A 16961-nucleotide genomic window follows, 5' to 3' on the forward strand; every position below is an offset into this window, starting at 1 on the left:
TATTTTAAGACAAAAAATATCACAGTAGTTTCTAAATAACGAAGAGATGGCCAAGGCCTACTTAAGCTGCTGTGAAGGAAAGGATTTACAAATTGTTCTGAAAGAGGTAAGGACAGTAGGATTTTCATTCTCTAGCAGCAGCTAAGAACAGAAAAAGAATAAAAACATAAAGAGACAATGAGGGTTGGATTCAACAATTCACCAGCCACGGGGAAGAATATATATTTATCAACACTGATTTGGCATATACAGTCCCAACTTACATATGGATCATATTTCAAATGTTTGTAAATCATAATTCTGAACACAACTGCCAAGAGAACTAATTTTTGAAAAAGTAGGTAAGCTTGCAAATGACCTACAGTAACTTCTAATAATTTGTCATTATTTCTATTTTCCTAGCTGAAATTCAGTTGCCGGAAGCCACCTCCCTACCATCTTCTCACACAACTGAGAGTCCCAACAAGAGGAATTCCCCTCCGACCTGTTGGCCACCACCATCTCAGCAGCACAGAAAATTCTGGATCCCTACTCCTCATGGAGGTGAGGCCAAAGGAGAGTCATCTGCTATCCAGAGCCACTGTTCTGCCATGGCAGTCTTACATATGAGAGATATTCCTAAATCAGACAGTTGGATTTCAGAGGCTGCTTGTACCCTGATTCACCAATGTTCCTGTGATGAGAAACTGCCACAGAGACAATTAAGGTGCTCAGTACATGCTGATAAATGTATCCCCATATTGAATCACAGAGACTTCATCATGTCCAATGGGTACAATGGAACACCTGTAGCACACGTATGTAGCACTACACAAGCAGCAGGAGCTCAAAGATGCCGGCAACAGAAAAGGTGCGGCAAGGAAAGGCATGGGAAGAAATAATTCAGACCCACAAAAGTTGTTGGGGTCTTTAAGAGCACAACAAAAAAAAACCCTTTGTCCTATTCCTCTTGAAATGCCCTTTCTGGGACTTCCTTGGCAGTACAGTGGTTAAGACTCCACCCTTCCAATGCAGGGGACACGGGTTCAATCCCTGGTTGGGGAACTAAGATCCCACATGCCCTGCAGCACGGCCAAAAAATTAAAATTAAAAAAAGAAGAAAAGAAACTAAGTTAAAAAAAGAAATGCCCTTTCTGATGAGATCTTCCCTGTCCGTCAAGACTCAACGAAGTGCTGCCACCTCTGAGAGGTTTATCCTGAAAACCCTAAGCAGTTGGGAGCTTCCATGTCTGTGTTCCAATAGCACCTTGTATTAATTATCATAATGCTTATTAAATTGCTATAGTTTATTTACGTTTGTTTCCTCAGTAGGTGTCTTCTGAAATAATGGAATATTTTACTCATCTTGGCATTCTCAATACCTTGTACAGTGCCTGGCAGATAGAAGGGTCCAGTAAATATTCGCTGAGTGAATGAGGGAATGGATTTCTTCCAATGTTAGAAAAAACAGTAAAATAATCAAATCAGCAAATCCAAAAATGAATTAATTTGCCAGTTTGCTACTAAGAAAATGGGCTCTGGGACTTCCTTGGTGGCACAGTGGTTAAGAATCCACCTGCCAATGCAGGGGACACAGGTTTGAGCCCTGGTCCAGGAAGATCCCACATGCCGCGGAGCAACTAAGCCCGTGCGCCACAACTACTGACCCTGCACTCTAGAGCCCGCGAGCCACAACTACTGAGCCAGCGAGCCACAACTACTGAGCCCGTGAGCCACAACTACTGAAGCCCATATGCCTAGAGCCCATGCTCCGCAACGAGAGAAGCCACCGTAATGAGAAGTGCGCGCACCGCGATGAAGAGTAGCCCCCGCTCACCGCAACTAGAGAAAGTCCACGCGCAGCAACAAAGACCCAACGCAGCCCAAAATTAATTAATTAATTTAAAAAGGAAAAAAAAAGAAAATGGGATCTAAGCATGAAACCTCAAAGTGGCCTACCCAGTGGATCTGAATGCACTGAGTATTAAGGCAGATAAATTCAACTGCAAGTAGATAAGAAATGCATAGTGAATATTCTGCTTGTCCCTTTCCATCACATTTTTTAAATGTTATAAGGAATATTCCTTATTGGGCATGCAAAATCCCCACTGATGGGGATTATTACATGTTGTATTTGGCATTTCTGACATCTAAAGAAATACTTAAATCAAACTGAGCCTAGATACAGGGTTCAGCAATATTCAAAAGAAAAACTATTCAAATCCTTCAGGGGAAATAAAGGGTTCCAATCAAGTTCTGATCACAGCTAAGGAATTAAAGCTGACTTAAAAGCTCTAGTGCAGATCAAATCAGAAGCGTTCCTCATGCTAGCCACCAAATGAATGGTTCACAGGATGGGAGCAGCCACATAAATCCCACACCTTAAGATGTAAACAGGAGGGAATGCCACAGTGGTACAAGGCATGTTAGGTAAGGGAGCTGACAAGTCTTTGGAAGCTACTTATTTTCTTTTTGGCAGTTGATGAGAACCCACATTAAAGCATGAGACTAAGAAACATGGATGTGTATTACTGTCTAAAGTAAAATTTTTGTCTTAGTGGTTGCTTACCTGATCTTTCGAAAGTGTTTTATATTTTTACTTCCTCAAATTATAATACTTGGAAGGCCCTAAAAATGATCAACTCAAACCCCGTAATTTTAGAAATAAGGAAACAAAGGTCTACAAGGGCAAATGATTTGCCCAAGGTCATACTGGTGATCAGAGGCAGAGTCTGAACTCAAACTCAGTTCTCCAGTCTCCCCAACTTAGAGTTCTTTGCACTACACGAAGAATTTTCACATCCTAACATGCCCTATTAGAGTCTGGTCCTACACACACACACACACACACACACACACACACAAACACACACACAGACATACACGTATATGTGTGTGTGTGTATACACCACATAGCTACACACTTACTTTTGCAGCACTAGAAAAACTAGGGCTGTTCAGAAACATACTAAAAAAGTATCAGTTAATTGAAAAGACTAGTCCTGTGATAAGGCATTCATGCTTTCTGAATGACCCACTAAAACACCAAATCCCCATGTCTATGTTTATATTTATCTTAATATGAAGCATAATGGTTAAGAGCCTGGGCTGTGGAGTAAGAGACCAGCCTGTAATCCCCCAATTCCAGCTCTGACATTTAATTAGTCATGTAACCATGGACAAATTTGCTTAACCTTTTTAAACTTCAGTTTCCTCAACTATAAAACTGAAAAAACACAACTGACTTGTATGGTACTTGCGAGGATTCAACAGATGATGGCTGTAAAGGGCTCTGCCCAGGTCCTAAGACTTACTCAGTAACTTAGCTATTATTATCATTACCACTGCCTACTAATCTCTGTGCTGTCTACAAAAGTGCCCCAACAAAAGTTTTCTGTATATTTCTCTCTCTCTCTCTCTCTCTCTCACATTCACACACACACAATCCCAATTATATAGTATCTGTTCTTTTGAACACAGAGTACAGCAGCCTAAGAACCCTATTCAAGAAAAGTCTTTTTGCTTTTCTTATTTGGAAATCAAACTCTTACCCCAAATTAATTTTTAAATTCTACAATGTTCAGTGCCAATAATGAGAATTTAAAAACACAAATTGTTTTCTGGTTCTCACACTTTTCCATTCCTTTAAACAAGATAAGTTTGGTTGCCTAAATTCTGCAAAGAGGAAATGCAATTGACTCAGAAAGAAAATGAATCCCCCTGCTTCCCACTGAGTACCCTTTTGGTGTTCAGACACAAAGGACACTCTCTATCTCATTTATGGTGACAGCGAGAGTGAATTATTCCCAAGATTTACTGTGCATTTATGTTTTAACTCTATTAGAACCTGAAAATAACACAACTATAAAAGGCCCCCTTTCCATGTACATAATCATGCCTCAAATAAAGTATTCCGCCTTCCCCACATTCCTTAAAATGCTGAGTTTACCAAAAGTGTAGTATACTAGCAGGAGAGTATTATTAATACTTAAAATCAAAGAAATGACCTTTCAAGCTGTTTTATTTCCTAAAACAATAATTTAAGCAGCTAACTCCTCTGGTCTAAATTCCATTACTAATTATTCATGTCTATGATGCTCACTGGACAACTGAAAGGATACATTTAGATACCTTCATTTTAATAGCCAAATACAAATGAAATTTATTTCATTTTATTGTAAATCTCAGTATTCTCTTTGAAGGTGTTATTGTCTGGGTTCCTAGAGTTCTCTGAAATTCCAGTTGCAGAATATATAATTTCATTTGAAAGTAAATCAATACTAGAAACAAATTATTTGATCATCATCTTTTTATAAAAGATTAAACAGCCACAAATTTTATTTTACCAGGACTAAAATGCACTAAATTACATTTCACTGACATAAGATCAAAAGAGCTTCATAAATACAATGCTTCATTTTACCAGAGTGAGGTTATAAGGAGCCGAAAAACATTCCCTCTGGAGCACAAAAACTGTTTTAAGTAATTTTAAAACTCTCTTGACATTTCATCCATTTTTTAAAAAACAGTTCTTCCTATATACAAAATCATTAGAGGCTACTGGAAAACAAGCCCAAAGAATTATAAACAAAAAGTTAATTTTTCCAAAATGCAATGCTACCTGCTTTTTGGTTATCATGAATGACAAAGAAGTGTTCATATATTATACATTCAGCTAATTTTAAATTGTATAATTTAATCTTCTAAAATTATTCTTAGCCTAAATTAAAACTTGACCATGAGATATAAAATGTGGTCAAAAGTACCTCTTGCTAGTAAACAATATTATAGTTTTTCATAAAATGTAAATTCAAAGTTAATAAAATTTGTATGTTTTATTAGCTTAAATTGGTAATTTATGAAAATAGAACTGGTTTTTCTCAGAGAGATTAGAAAGAAATTAAGATCACCAGAATTTTATTAAAAAGATGACAGATAGTCAAATGCACTACAATGTCTAATCTCATGGGATCAGGGATTTTATGAATATGCCCCAAATTACATAATATTGGGGGACAGGGAGATGGTGTAAGTCCTTTAAAAAATATTGTATGGGAAGTTAACAAGGATAACTTTTTAAATATGTACGTTATTACAGAGTAATACTTCAATGAGAAATATAATTAAACAACAGAGTCAACAACATCTCCAGAAGCTGATTTCTCAAGTGTCACCAGACTATCCATTCTGCTAAAGAGTACTTTTAAAGACATGCAGCACCCACAGTATCAAGTTTTCAAATCCGTACCTTTTGCATATACCATCACTGCTTTACTGCTGCATATAAGCACTGAAATGCACATTCCAAATTAATGAGAATTACTATCTTCTCCCTCTTAGAGTCCATTTTAAGTTATTTTAGAAAGATATCTCAGTAAATCTAAGAAAAAATGTTGATTAGGTAGATCCTTCCTTCGCCAATATTTAGAATACTAAAGTATTTATAAATATGGCTTCCCCCCCAACCCAGGTAACTTCAGCTTTTTGAATGGTTTCATTTTTTTAGTGCTAATATAGTTCTGAACATACCCTCCTGTGTGATTTGGGGGGAAAAAAAGCAATTATCTTAAACGTTAAACAGCAGCTAACCAAACTAACAGTGATGTTCAAGTAAACCTACTTTGTTTATAATAAAATCTAAAGATTATATAACAAGCTTTGACGTTCTCTTTCCAGCAGTTTCCTACAGTGTCAAAGGCGATAAAGACAACATCCGTTTTTTGAAGAGGAAAACAGGAGTTAATAAATTATATTTTCTCAACTAAGAAATGCCTTCTCTTTTGTCAATATCACAAGCTATTCACCTAGTGACAAAGGAAAAATGAACACTTCACCTGCCGGTTTCGGAAACTAAATTGGGAGCGTTACCAGTCATAGACTTAATATTTCTCGGGAAGAATATCTGAAGCAAAGAGATTATTGAAAGTTCATTGCCAGCTGCTACATCTGGGGGGAACGGCCTGAACAAGACTCCCCTATTTGTCATCAGCCTTTTTCTTCACCACCCACCCTGCACCAAACCCCCATTGTTCTAGGTAAAACTCACAGCTAATGATATCGAAAGAGTAACTACTACGTTTCTGCGGCAGGTGATCACCAAGAGGAACTCTTCAGAACCACACTGACTTGCTGATTTCTTTCCCCAAAATAAAATCCGAATTTGATCGTAAATCAATCACAAACTGGTGGGGGAAAAGGATCCCAGCTTCCCTTCCAGACTGATGGATGTCAGTCCAGAGGCGGTTGAGGAAAGCCCCAGAAGGTTCCCATAATAAATCGACCCCCCTTAAAGATCATTTAAACTGACGTTTCATAACGAAATTTTAAAGAAATCTGTACCGAAACCCCTGGATAAAAAGTACACAGCTCCCTTGCCCGACGAGCGGCGCCAGGAGAGACAGAGGCAGCGGCTCGCCGGGTCTCGTGCGGGCCCGGCCCCCTCGGCACCAGCTCCTCCCCGAGCCCGGCCGGCCGGACCCAGGCCGGAGGGAGGGTGCCCACCTGCCCGGCGCCGCCGCCCGCCCGACGCCGACACTCACCCATCCTTCCGCTTGGCTTTGTAGACGTGACCATAAGTGCCTCGGCCAACTTTGCAGCCCTCGTATTCAAACAGGTCCTCGACCCGCTCCCGCTCGCTGCTCAGCTTCACTTTAAAGTCATAGTCCATTGTCACGGCCTGCGAGGCCGGGGAGCGGGGTCGCGGCGCCGCGGGGCGGGGGTGGGGACCGGGGAGGCTCCGGCAGCCGCGGCCCCCGGGAACCCGCCCGCTCTACGCCCGGCGGCCGCAACGCCGGCCCGGCCGCGGCGGCAGGAGGAGGCCCCGCGAGGGCGCCGGGGACATCCAGGGGGGCGGTGGGGCGGGGGCCGGCCGGGGGGGACGGCGCGGTCCCCGGGCGCAGAAGGGTGAGGGACGAGGGCTGGGGGCGGGGAGCGCGGTCGCTGCCCTTGTCCCCGCAGGCTCCGGGGCGCCGGACCCTGCGCTCCGGCCGCGCGCTGGGCCCCCGCGGCGGGCAGCGGCAGGACGGCGCGGCGAACTGCCCCTCGGGCGCTCGCGCCTCGCCGCGCTCACACACGTTCACACTCACTCACTCACTCGCTCGCTCGCTCGCTCTCCCATCCACTCAGACAGAAAGGCAGCGCTGCACAACAGCCGGTACCTCCTCAGAGAGCGGAGGGAGGGGACTCGCGGAACACGGCCGCGCTGTCGCAAAAACGTCGCGAAGCCTCGGGGTGCTCGGCCCTCCCTGCGGCCCGCGCCGCGCCGGCCGACCGGCGTCCCCCACCGGGCCCCGCTCCCCGAGGGCTGCGCGGACAGAGCGCGGTAGCCGCTGCCCAGAGCGGCCGCCACACGCACCACGTGGGGCGTCCCGGCGGCGGCTGGGGCCCCAGACTACAACGCCCAGAATGCACGCGACGCTGCCGTGGCCGGCCCCCCTACGGCTCCGCCCCCCGCGGTGGGGTTGTGGCAGCGTTGCATGATGGGATTCGTAGTCCAAGGGGAGGTGAGTCGTTTCAATCTGTAGGGGAAAAAAAATTTTTTTTTTTTACAGCGATGTCTTTAGAGTCTGATTTGGGCTAGAAATTTAACCAAAGAAATTCAAGTGTGAAGGAGGCTAGTTTGTATTAGAATCACATTTTGCGCCACTTCCGAACTCCAGAGTTTAAAGGGCATTATCGTTATCGAAAAAAGTCGAAGTATTGGTCAACAGCTCACAGACTATTATCTGGTGTATTCTTGTCGTTCACAGTCTGATAAGGGCTGCACAAAGATAGCAATGTGTTGACACACATTACAAACATCAGTAAAAGTGAGTCAGCGAGGTGTGGCCACGCTGCTCCTGAAGAGCACCAGTCTTGTGACAGACGACCATCCCAGTGAGCCCCATCCTTTCAGAGGGGACGTTATTTTGAGTATGACCTCTGCACCACTGCCCATACGCGCAGCAATTTTTAGCCATGATTACAGCAATTGATCTAAATCCATGGAAACCGTTGATAATTTTAAGGTAGGAAAGGTGTCAGCTGGAGGAGTCCTGATATCTTGATAATAATCTCTCATGTTGCTTTATCCCCCTTATTTAGACGTCTGTTTTTCATTTTTTGATTTTATATTAATTTTGTATTTATATTTATTTTACTTTTCCCAATTGCTATCGTTTCCACGAAAGCTCCCCAGCTCCCAAAGGACATATAATCTCTCCCATTTTTAACTTCCATCACACATTTTTTTGATTTTTCCTGTGGTACTCATCAAATTCTGTTTTGTCTTTTATTTCCTCTCCCTTGCTCGATTATAAATTCCTATAGGAAGTAATATTTGCATCTTCCATAACACCTAGTATCATGGCTTGATTTTGGTGCACAGTAAACATTTGTTGAATTAATGAGTAAGGATGTTTGTGTCCAAAATATCTATGTACAAATGATGACCATGATACCATTTTATGAAAAATCCTCAGAAGGGATCTTATACAGATTTCCCTGGAGAAAAGAGTGACTTCACCACTGGTTTAAACAAAGTTGTTTTTCCTAGTACATCAAATACTGTTTAGTGTTTGAGCACACTGACCGGTTAGGTGGGCCTGGGTTTGAATCTTGATGTGCCATTTATTAGCAGTATGTCCCTGGACCCTCAATTCCTTTCTTTGCAAAATGAAGATATAAAAGACCTCAGCTTAGGGTAAGTGCACCAGAAAATTAAGCTTTCATGAATGGGGCGTTATATGTTTCCAGTCAGTGATGTCAGTTGGGTGATTCTCTAGCGGGACTGCTTCTTTGCATAATTACAGAATTCAATTCTTTTTCCTAAATATGATTTTAGAATAGACTTCCTGAAACATATATATTTTGTATTTCTTCAGTGCTGTCTTTTTGTCCAAGTATTTACTCATAGATCTTGAGAAACCAAACCACCACGCTAGAGAAAAGGTTGTGAAGAAGCATGAGACTGGGCTTGCCCCACCTCACCCCTGCACCTGTCTCCCACAGCCCCTGCACACGATATTCCTGAACCCTGAAGGTCTCTGCCTTCTTAAACTGTACTTTTGACCACTGCTTTGACTCTGTCCACCCTGTGGATGAAGATAAGACCTTCCCATGAAGAAACGGAGTGTTTTTTAAAAATAAAAATTGTATGGATTTAAGAGGTACGACGTGATGTTTTGATACACATATACATAGTGAAATGATTACTATAGTCAAGCTAACTAACAGTGTTCTTACTATGAATAATCCCGGGACAGGAAAGGACGCCAGCCTAGGACCAGGGAAGAGAATGGCTTGCTTTGCTCTCTGCACCTATGGTGTGAGTTAGGGGTCTGGACTCCAGGTCGGGGGCACACGGTGGTGTGAGGTAAGCTGGCCCCTTAAAGGAGCATCACGATGGGGAGCAAAGGAAGAGAGGGCCACGAGGGCCCCTTAAAGGGGAGCTTGGCTAATGTGTTAGGAGCAGTACTATCTAATATCCAGCTTGAGGTTTTTCTTTTCTGCGTGGTAATTCCCTTCTGTTATCCCCGAGATATCAGCTGGGTCTTACCTGTGGAGCCTGTGTCCAGGCTTGGAGGAAAGGAAAGGGCAGCAGCCGGAGACTCAATTACGGGAGATAAGAAGTAGCCTGCAGAGCCAAAGCAATGAGCTGGGAAGCCCTTGGGGCACATGCTTGTATTCCAAAAACTTGAGGGAGGGAACCTGGTTTTGGAAAGGATTTCCTGTAGATCGGGGGACCCCAACCCCCAGGCCATGGACTGGAACCCCGTGGCCTGTTAGGAACCAGGGCAGGTGAGCGAAGCTTCATCTGTACTTACAGCCGCTCCCCATCGCTCGCATTACCACCTGAGCTCCGCCTCCTGTCAGATCAGCAGTGGCTTTAGATTCTCATAGGAGCGCGAACCCTCCTGTGAACTGCGCATGCGAGGGACCTAGGTTGCGCGCTCCTTATGAGAATTGAACGCCTGATGATCTGAGGTGGAGCTGAGGCGGTGAGGCTAGCGCTGGGGAGCGGCTGCGAATACAGATTCTCATTAGCAGAGAGGTTTGACTGCACAGACACCATAATAAATCAATTGCTTGCAGGCTCATATCCGTGAGTGGCAAGTGACAAATAAGCTGCATCTTACGGAGTAGACTGGACAGAAGCAACACACTTCAGGTGTCGCTGTCTCCCGTCACCCCCAGATGGGACCATCTAGTTGCAGGAAAACAAGCTCAGGGCTCCCACTGATTCTGCATTATGGTAAGTTGTATAATTATTTCATTATATATTACAATGTAATAATAACAGAAACAAAGTGCACAACTCACCATAATGCACTTGAATCATCCCGAAACCATCCCCACCCCTGTCCGTGGAAAACTTGTCTTCCATGAAACCTGTCTCTGGTGCCAGAAAGGTTGGGGACCCTGCTATAGATCAAAGAATCAGGTTCAGACTTAACTGTCATTTGACTGAATTGAACACATCAGGGACCTAAGAGCTGCTGTTTCAGTTTGATTTTCAGCCTCCGGTCATCCTGATATCATGTCTCTTTGCTCCACGATGACCTCCAGTGACACCGGAGAGTCTGTGACCCTCGTTGGTCCATGTCCCAGACAATGCGCAAATCATGCTCATGCTTCTTTTCTTAAAATGTGGTTCTTTTCATTCTAAATTTAACATCTCCAGTCTAAACATGCCTCTCAGACACCAGCCCCACATTTCCACTGCCTCCTGTTCAGCCTCAGGGGATAATGTGCTGTCATCGCAAACGTAAAATTTCTGAAACTGAACATACCATACCGTGTCCTGAACCTCCCAATTCCCCAGCACAGCGATGCCAGTAGACAGACGTTCTGTTGTTTTCCTGCCAACCCTACGAGCTCAGGCCTTCATTAGCTGCTCAGTGTGCTTCGTGCTCATGCCAAGTATACCTTTGTCCAATCCTCAAAAGCTGGATGCTTCCTCATACCATCTCTGACCTTTGCAGGCCTACCCACCCTCCAAGATACAGCTCAAATGCCTAAGTTAGTCATGCAGCCTTTCCTGCTTCTTACAACTGAACATGAACTTTCTCTACCGTGAACTCCTACCCCAGCCCTGGCGCCATTGCACTTTATTTGTAACTCACATAGAAACATCACACCTACCTTGTATTGTAGTCATTTATTTTATGTACTTAAAAAAATATCTTTCCTTTAATAAACACCTTAATGACTGAGTCTGTAACTTATCTTGTGTCTCCCCACAGTGCCCAGGACATAGTTTGCATAATTATTTAGAATTAGAATGTGTTTCACTGGCTTGGTTTCTATAAAGATTGAAATGGACCTTAATAATAATAAAAGGAGGGGCAGTCATTTTAAACCATTTGGCATTTTTCCTCAGTCCTGCCTCTGAACACATACTTTTTTGCAGCATGCAGAAGGATTTGGTGCTTCGTGATATATGAACGTAAGAGAGTCCTACTGGGCCTTCTCAGTGTTGATCACTTGCTGTCTCTACAACTTTTAATTCCGTTTTCTCACTCAGTATCAAAGTGTGATTTAAACGGAAAATATCTACTCTCCCTTCCTGCAGGTAGAATACTCATCACCTTTATTATCGAAAAGCACATATTAAGCATCTATATTTGAGTGTAATGTTAGACACAAGAAATAGCAAGTTAAAGCAATCAACGCTCTAGTCTTCTATAATTTTTCAAAGAAAATCCTGATGCAAAAAGTTTCTCAACTAACTCTATAAGCATCCAGAATTTAATTCAGACCTTAGAAACAGTCAGAACCAAAAAAACACTTTCAAAAATAACTTCCTTTCTCCCCTTCATCATGTGAGTGTCATTTGTTCTCACAGTCATTAGCTCCACATGACTCGACACATGACCACCAACAGTTGCTGAATTTGATGTAAGATGCCTGTCATTAGAGAATAATGGATTCTGCTTCTCAATTCCAGTTCTGAAAATCCCAGGAAGGGCTCTGGACCAACTAGGTTAGGGGCCCATCCTGGACCAGTGAAGTGTGGCCACAGAGGCAGGGTCATATAAGAATATGAGAGTGCCTTCATTTGGAGGGATGAGGAAGCAGGGGGTGGGGAGCTCACAGGAGAAGGGAGAAAGCTCGAAGTACCACGAAGAAGTGAAACAGGGCAATGAGATGGAAAGTGGGTCCGGGAGGAGATTACTTAAATTGGGTGGATGGCCAAAGACGCTCTGAGATGAGGCTTCAGCTGAGATCTCAGTGATGAGAAGCAAAACGTGCTAAGGGGAGGGAGCAAAGTGGTCCAGGTGGATGGATCAGAGGGACAGCAGGTGCAAAGGCCTTGAGCTGGGAGCCAGGGAGCAGAAAGAAGGCCTTATGTGATAGGAACGTCATGAGTGAGGGGGGAGGTCGTGTGAGATAAGGACAAAGAGGTGGGCAGGCGCAGGTTATAGAGCCTTTTAACCCACTTCCCCTCTCAGCAGTCAATCTCACCCTTCCTTACATTGCCTGGAAGGGCTGTCAAAGGGCAAAGGTAAAAGCGTAAGGTCTCTTGAAGCCTGAGCTCTACAACTGACACAACATCACTTCTACCACATTCCATTGGTGAAAGCAAGACTCAAGACCAGCCCAGATTCAAAGGGTGGGCAAGTAGACTCCACCTCTTGTTAGTAGGAAGTGCAGAATATCATCCATGCCTTTCCGTCTCCCCAGGCACAGATACATATGAATCTGTAGATTTGGTGCAATTAGTTCCCTTGCAGATGGCTTTGGTTTTCTCTCGAAGGTAAAAGAAAAGTTCACCTGCTGTGAATGAGCAGATGGGGTGGAAGGAGAGAAAGCAATGGTTTCATATCTGAAAAGGCTGTGGGTTGAAAACAATCTTTCGGCAGAATCAGAGAGATAGCTGGCAGATCATCGTAGGACTTTCTAGCCAATGTCAAGGGCCCGTTTGCAGGTGCAGCTATGCATTGTATCAATATCCATCTGCCTTGTTGTGAGATTTTCATCACCAGCACTCAACAGCCCAGGTGGAGACCGGGAAAGGACAGATGTTGGATTCATCCGGGGTTAGGGCCTTGCCAGCTGGGCATGATGAAAAGAAGATGAGGGGTGGGGAGTGAGGATTACTGGCAGCAGAGTAGTTAGAATAACAGACCATGACATTAAGCTGGGTAAGGAGGAAAATGAAGACAGGATTTCCCCTCTTACATCCTAATACCAGCTTGAAGTTTTTCATTTAATTTTTTGCAAAGTAACTTTAAAAACAAATACCTACCCTCATTCCTTGCTTCATTAATATCTGTGCATGAGGCCAAGACCCTTCCATCAAATACATACTAAATAAAACAGACAGCTGAAAAAATAATATAACAGGTTAAAAATGATTTCTCCTTTTCTTAGCTGAGGGATTCCCATTCCAGTGACCGGTAAGACCATCCCAAACTGAAAACCTCTCCCATGTGTTGATGACGAATTCTGCTCTCACGTTCTATAAGTATTAAAGAAGGTTTACCTCTTTAAATTGATATTCAGTACTATAATCTTGTCCTTTTCTCCTTGAATAAGCATATGACTTTAATTTTCAGTTCAAAATATACTTTGCCACACAACAGCATAGCAAGTAATCTCTAGAACACCATTTAGGTTTGTGTTCAGTTTTTCAAGGTGTAACATTACTCTGGATTCTCCTCTCATTCCAATATGTTTCACCTTCCAGGTAGCTGGACTATGTTACTCAGACCCAATCACGAGAAAAGCTGAGTCTTTTCTGGCTGGTTTCTGTGCAAAACTGGATCTCCTGTGAGCCACAGAGCTCTCTTTCTACCGAACATAAACACGCCTAGGTCATTTCTGCAACCACCTGATACTTGATACCTGGGTTTATTTGTTTCCATGCAACTCCATGCCCAGAACCTCTGGGACTTTTTCACCCTTAGTAGCCTTTGCCCCTTACCAGCCAAGGTCAAGTTCCATCAGGTATTGTCCTTCTTGCTCTGAAACCCTACATCCTGCTTAAATTTTAAAATGCTGTTTTATTTACATCATTACTCTGCTCAGAAATCTTCAAGGACCCTGTGTGACCTTCCATCACCTACAGCATAAAGTTCAAACTCCTTCCTCTAATATTCCAGCCTCTGTATTTACTTTAGCCTGACTTATGAAAATACCTTAAGGCAGCTTGCAATAGAAACGTTAGAATTAGATTAATCAGCTCCACATAGCTAAGTTTCCCACAATCTGAGCTCCTCTGTTATCTCTAGTAGGGTTCTAGCCAGTTTCCCCTGTGCTGCTTCCCATCAAATAAAACAGTGGTTCTCGACCTTGGGTGTCCACTGGAAACACCTGGTGAATCACCCCAGCAATTCTGGTGTAATTGACCTGGGCTACAGCTGGGTGTTGGGATTTTTTTTTTTTTTTTTTTTTTGCGGTACACGGGCCTCTCACTGCTGTGGCCTCTCCCGTTGCGGAGCACAGGCTCCAGACACGCAGGCTCAGCGGCCACGGCTCACGGGCCCAGCCGCTCCGCGGCATGTGGGATCTTCCCGGACCGGGGCACGAACCCGTGTTTCCTGCATCGGCAGGCAGACTCTCAACCGCTGCGCCACCGGGGAAGCCCCTAGTGTTGGGATTTTTAAAGCTCCCTGGTGATCCTAATGAACGTTCAAGGTTGAGAACCGCTACATTAGGACAAGTTTATTGATTCTCCCTGAAACATTCATCATTCCCCTCCTTCCCTATCCACACTCTCCCTTTCTTCCTTACTTCTCTAAACCCTACCCCCTCTTTGATATCCAACTCAGGTACTGCTGGGATCTTAACTTATCACCCAATGCCAATACATTCCCGTAGCAATACCGTTTACACTTATTTGGCACTTTGCATATACTTCTTTTTGTGTGTTTATCCTGTCTCTTCAATGGGATTCTAAGGTGTAGGAGGACAGGGCCTGCATTTTATAGCTCTTTTTGTCCCCAGAACCCAACACAAAACCTTTCCAACTAGGTACCATTGTGTGATTTATGGGAGATGGTGATGGTGATGACGATAATGATGACAGCGATGGTGGTGATGATGGAGATGGTGAGGATGGTGGTGGTGAGGATGATGGAGAGGTTGAGGATGGTGATGGTGGTGGAGACGATGATCATGGAGATGGAGATGGTGATGGTGGTGATAGTGTTGGTGGTGTAGCAGATGCCAAGTCAATGCTCTGACCATATCCGTTCAGATTTCTTTCTCTCTTTGTAGAGCTACCACCCTTAGGCTACTGGAACGCCTTTTCACGCACAAAACTGAAGTTCTGGGAATTAAGCTCACCCCCACCTTAGTGACTGTGAGTGCAGGTATGAATACTCCAGCTCCCATGACCTCCGATTGGGACCACACTGGGGTAACCTGCACTGCCTCCTGTGTCCCGCTGACTTCAGGTCCAAACTGGTATTAAAACCCTGACTTAGGCTTCTTTTTTCCCCAATTCTACTCCCCCACTCCCTTACTGGTGTTTCCTGGGAACACTTCCTAAATCATTTTCAAATGAATCCTTGTCTAAGGTTCCGCTTTTTGGGGGGTAGGAGGGAGCCAACCTAGGACAGACGATAATATAATAGTAATAGCAGCTAATATTTATAGAATATTTTCTACGTGCAAGGCATTAACTCATTTAATCCTCAGAATTAGGTAGGTACTATGGTTATACTCACTTTACAGATTAGGAAATTGAGGCATGCAGAGATTAAGTAATTTGCAAAAGGTCACACAGATAACCAAAGAAGGAACTGAAAAAAGAAAAGGATAAACCTACAGGTCAGGCACAGTAGGGGATCAAATAAAATGAAAAATGAATTTCAATCAATTACCACTTAAGCTTTATGGGCAACTTAGAAACCAAACCATCATGTATAATAGTATCAGTTATGGCCTTGGGACCAGCTGCAGCAGCAGGGACTGTAGTTTGGCCCATCACCCTCCTCTTATAAAATTTCCCAGATGTTGTGGCTAATAAGAATTCTGGAGAAACTGTGCTAAGGTGGAGTACCTTTATGCAAAAAGCAAGCGATCTGAACATTGCAAAGGTGGAAGACAGCGCCCTGCCCAAACCCACTTATAAGCTAGTGCATCTGTACCCCAGCTGCTGTGAGCATTGGATAACCATTCCAGATGCCACCTTCTCTTGTCCTCCTGCATCGAAGACCTCATCCAGGGGTAATGGGGGTACAAAAAGCTGGCCTTCTTGGATAACACTTGCTGGTGAATTGTGTGGGATCAGCTGAGGCTCATTCTTATTTCCTTGTCTTCCTGGCCAATCCTGCTTCCTTCACTCGCCTTTTCCAGAGAGCACTCCCCTCATAAAATCACTTGAACAAGAATCCTTGTTTCAGGCTCTGTTTCTAGAGAACCTGACCCAAGACAGTCTCTGGCTGAACTGGATAGGTGAGATTGATGAGAATGACATTGGGTACTTTCAACCTCCTTGCTCAACCTCCATTCTTCCCTTCTTCTGGTGTGCCATCTTGTATAAAGCCTGGAACACTAAAAATGACATTACCCAGGCTTTCTTGCAACCACAGCTCTGGATGCAGATTAGGTTCTGCCAGTTAAAAGTGTTCAACAAGATGTGGAAAACTGAGCTGAAGGAGAAGCTGTATTTCTACCCGCTTTGGGCTGTTTTCCTGTTGGTAAGCAAGGCTCTGGAGTGTGAGGGTTTTCTGCGGTAGTGATTCAGCATGGTTACCAGCTTTGACGGTGTTAAGAGATAACCCATGGCTCTGGGAACAGAGGATTTCTGCTGTTGGCTTCCAGATAGCTGTATTACAGCAGCTGACGCCGGACATTCCTGAACCCAGGACTCCAGTGGCAACCTCAGAGGCGGTAGCTCTCCTCCGAGGTCGGTCCTGAACGTATGTGGGAGTTGGTCTGAGGCTCAACCCACAGCCCACACTCCTCTGTCCATTGCAATGATTTTGTAGGTACCTAATTCCCTGTAATAAATACCTTTCTGCTTTAAAAATGTAAAGTGATTTTTGCATCCT

The 16961-nt window shown here is 44.0% G+C and overlaps 1 protein-coding gene across 5 annotated transcripts in view; it reads right to left on the bottom strand.

The window, feature by feature from the left end:
• Nucleotides 1-7164, bottom strand: part of CDK8 (cyclin dependent kinase 8) — a 114845-nt gene extending 107681 nt beyond the window's left edge. For 2 of the 5 annotated variants that reach the window (XM_029210231.1, XM_029210230.1), the window contains exon 1: nucleotides 6519-6675. In XM_029210231.1, coding sequence (XP_029066064.1) covers nucleotides 6519-6646 — 128 coding nt within the window. In that variant the 5' untranslated portion in view covers nucleotides 6647-6675. Of the gene's footprint in view, nucleotides 1-6518 lie in introns of all 5 variants that reach the window. The other 3 variants (XM_029210234.1, XM_029210233.1, XM_029210232.1) reach the window with 2 other exon arrangements.
• Between the last annotated feature and the right edge of the window lie 9797 nt (nucleotides 7165-16961).

Source organism: Monodon monoceros, unplaced genomic scaffold (assembly GCF_005190385.1).
Source record: "Monodon monoceros isolate NGI ecotype Baffin Bay Population unplaced genomic scaffold, NGI_Narwhal_1 Super_Scaffold_8, whole genome shotgun sequence".
Taxonomy (NCBI): Eukaryota; Metazoa; Chordata; class Mammalia; order Artiodactyla; family Monodontidae; genus Monodon; species Monodon monoceros.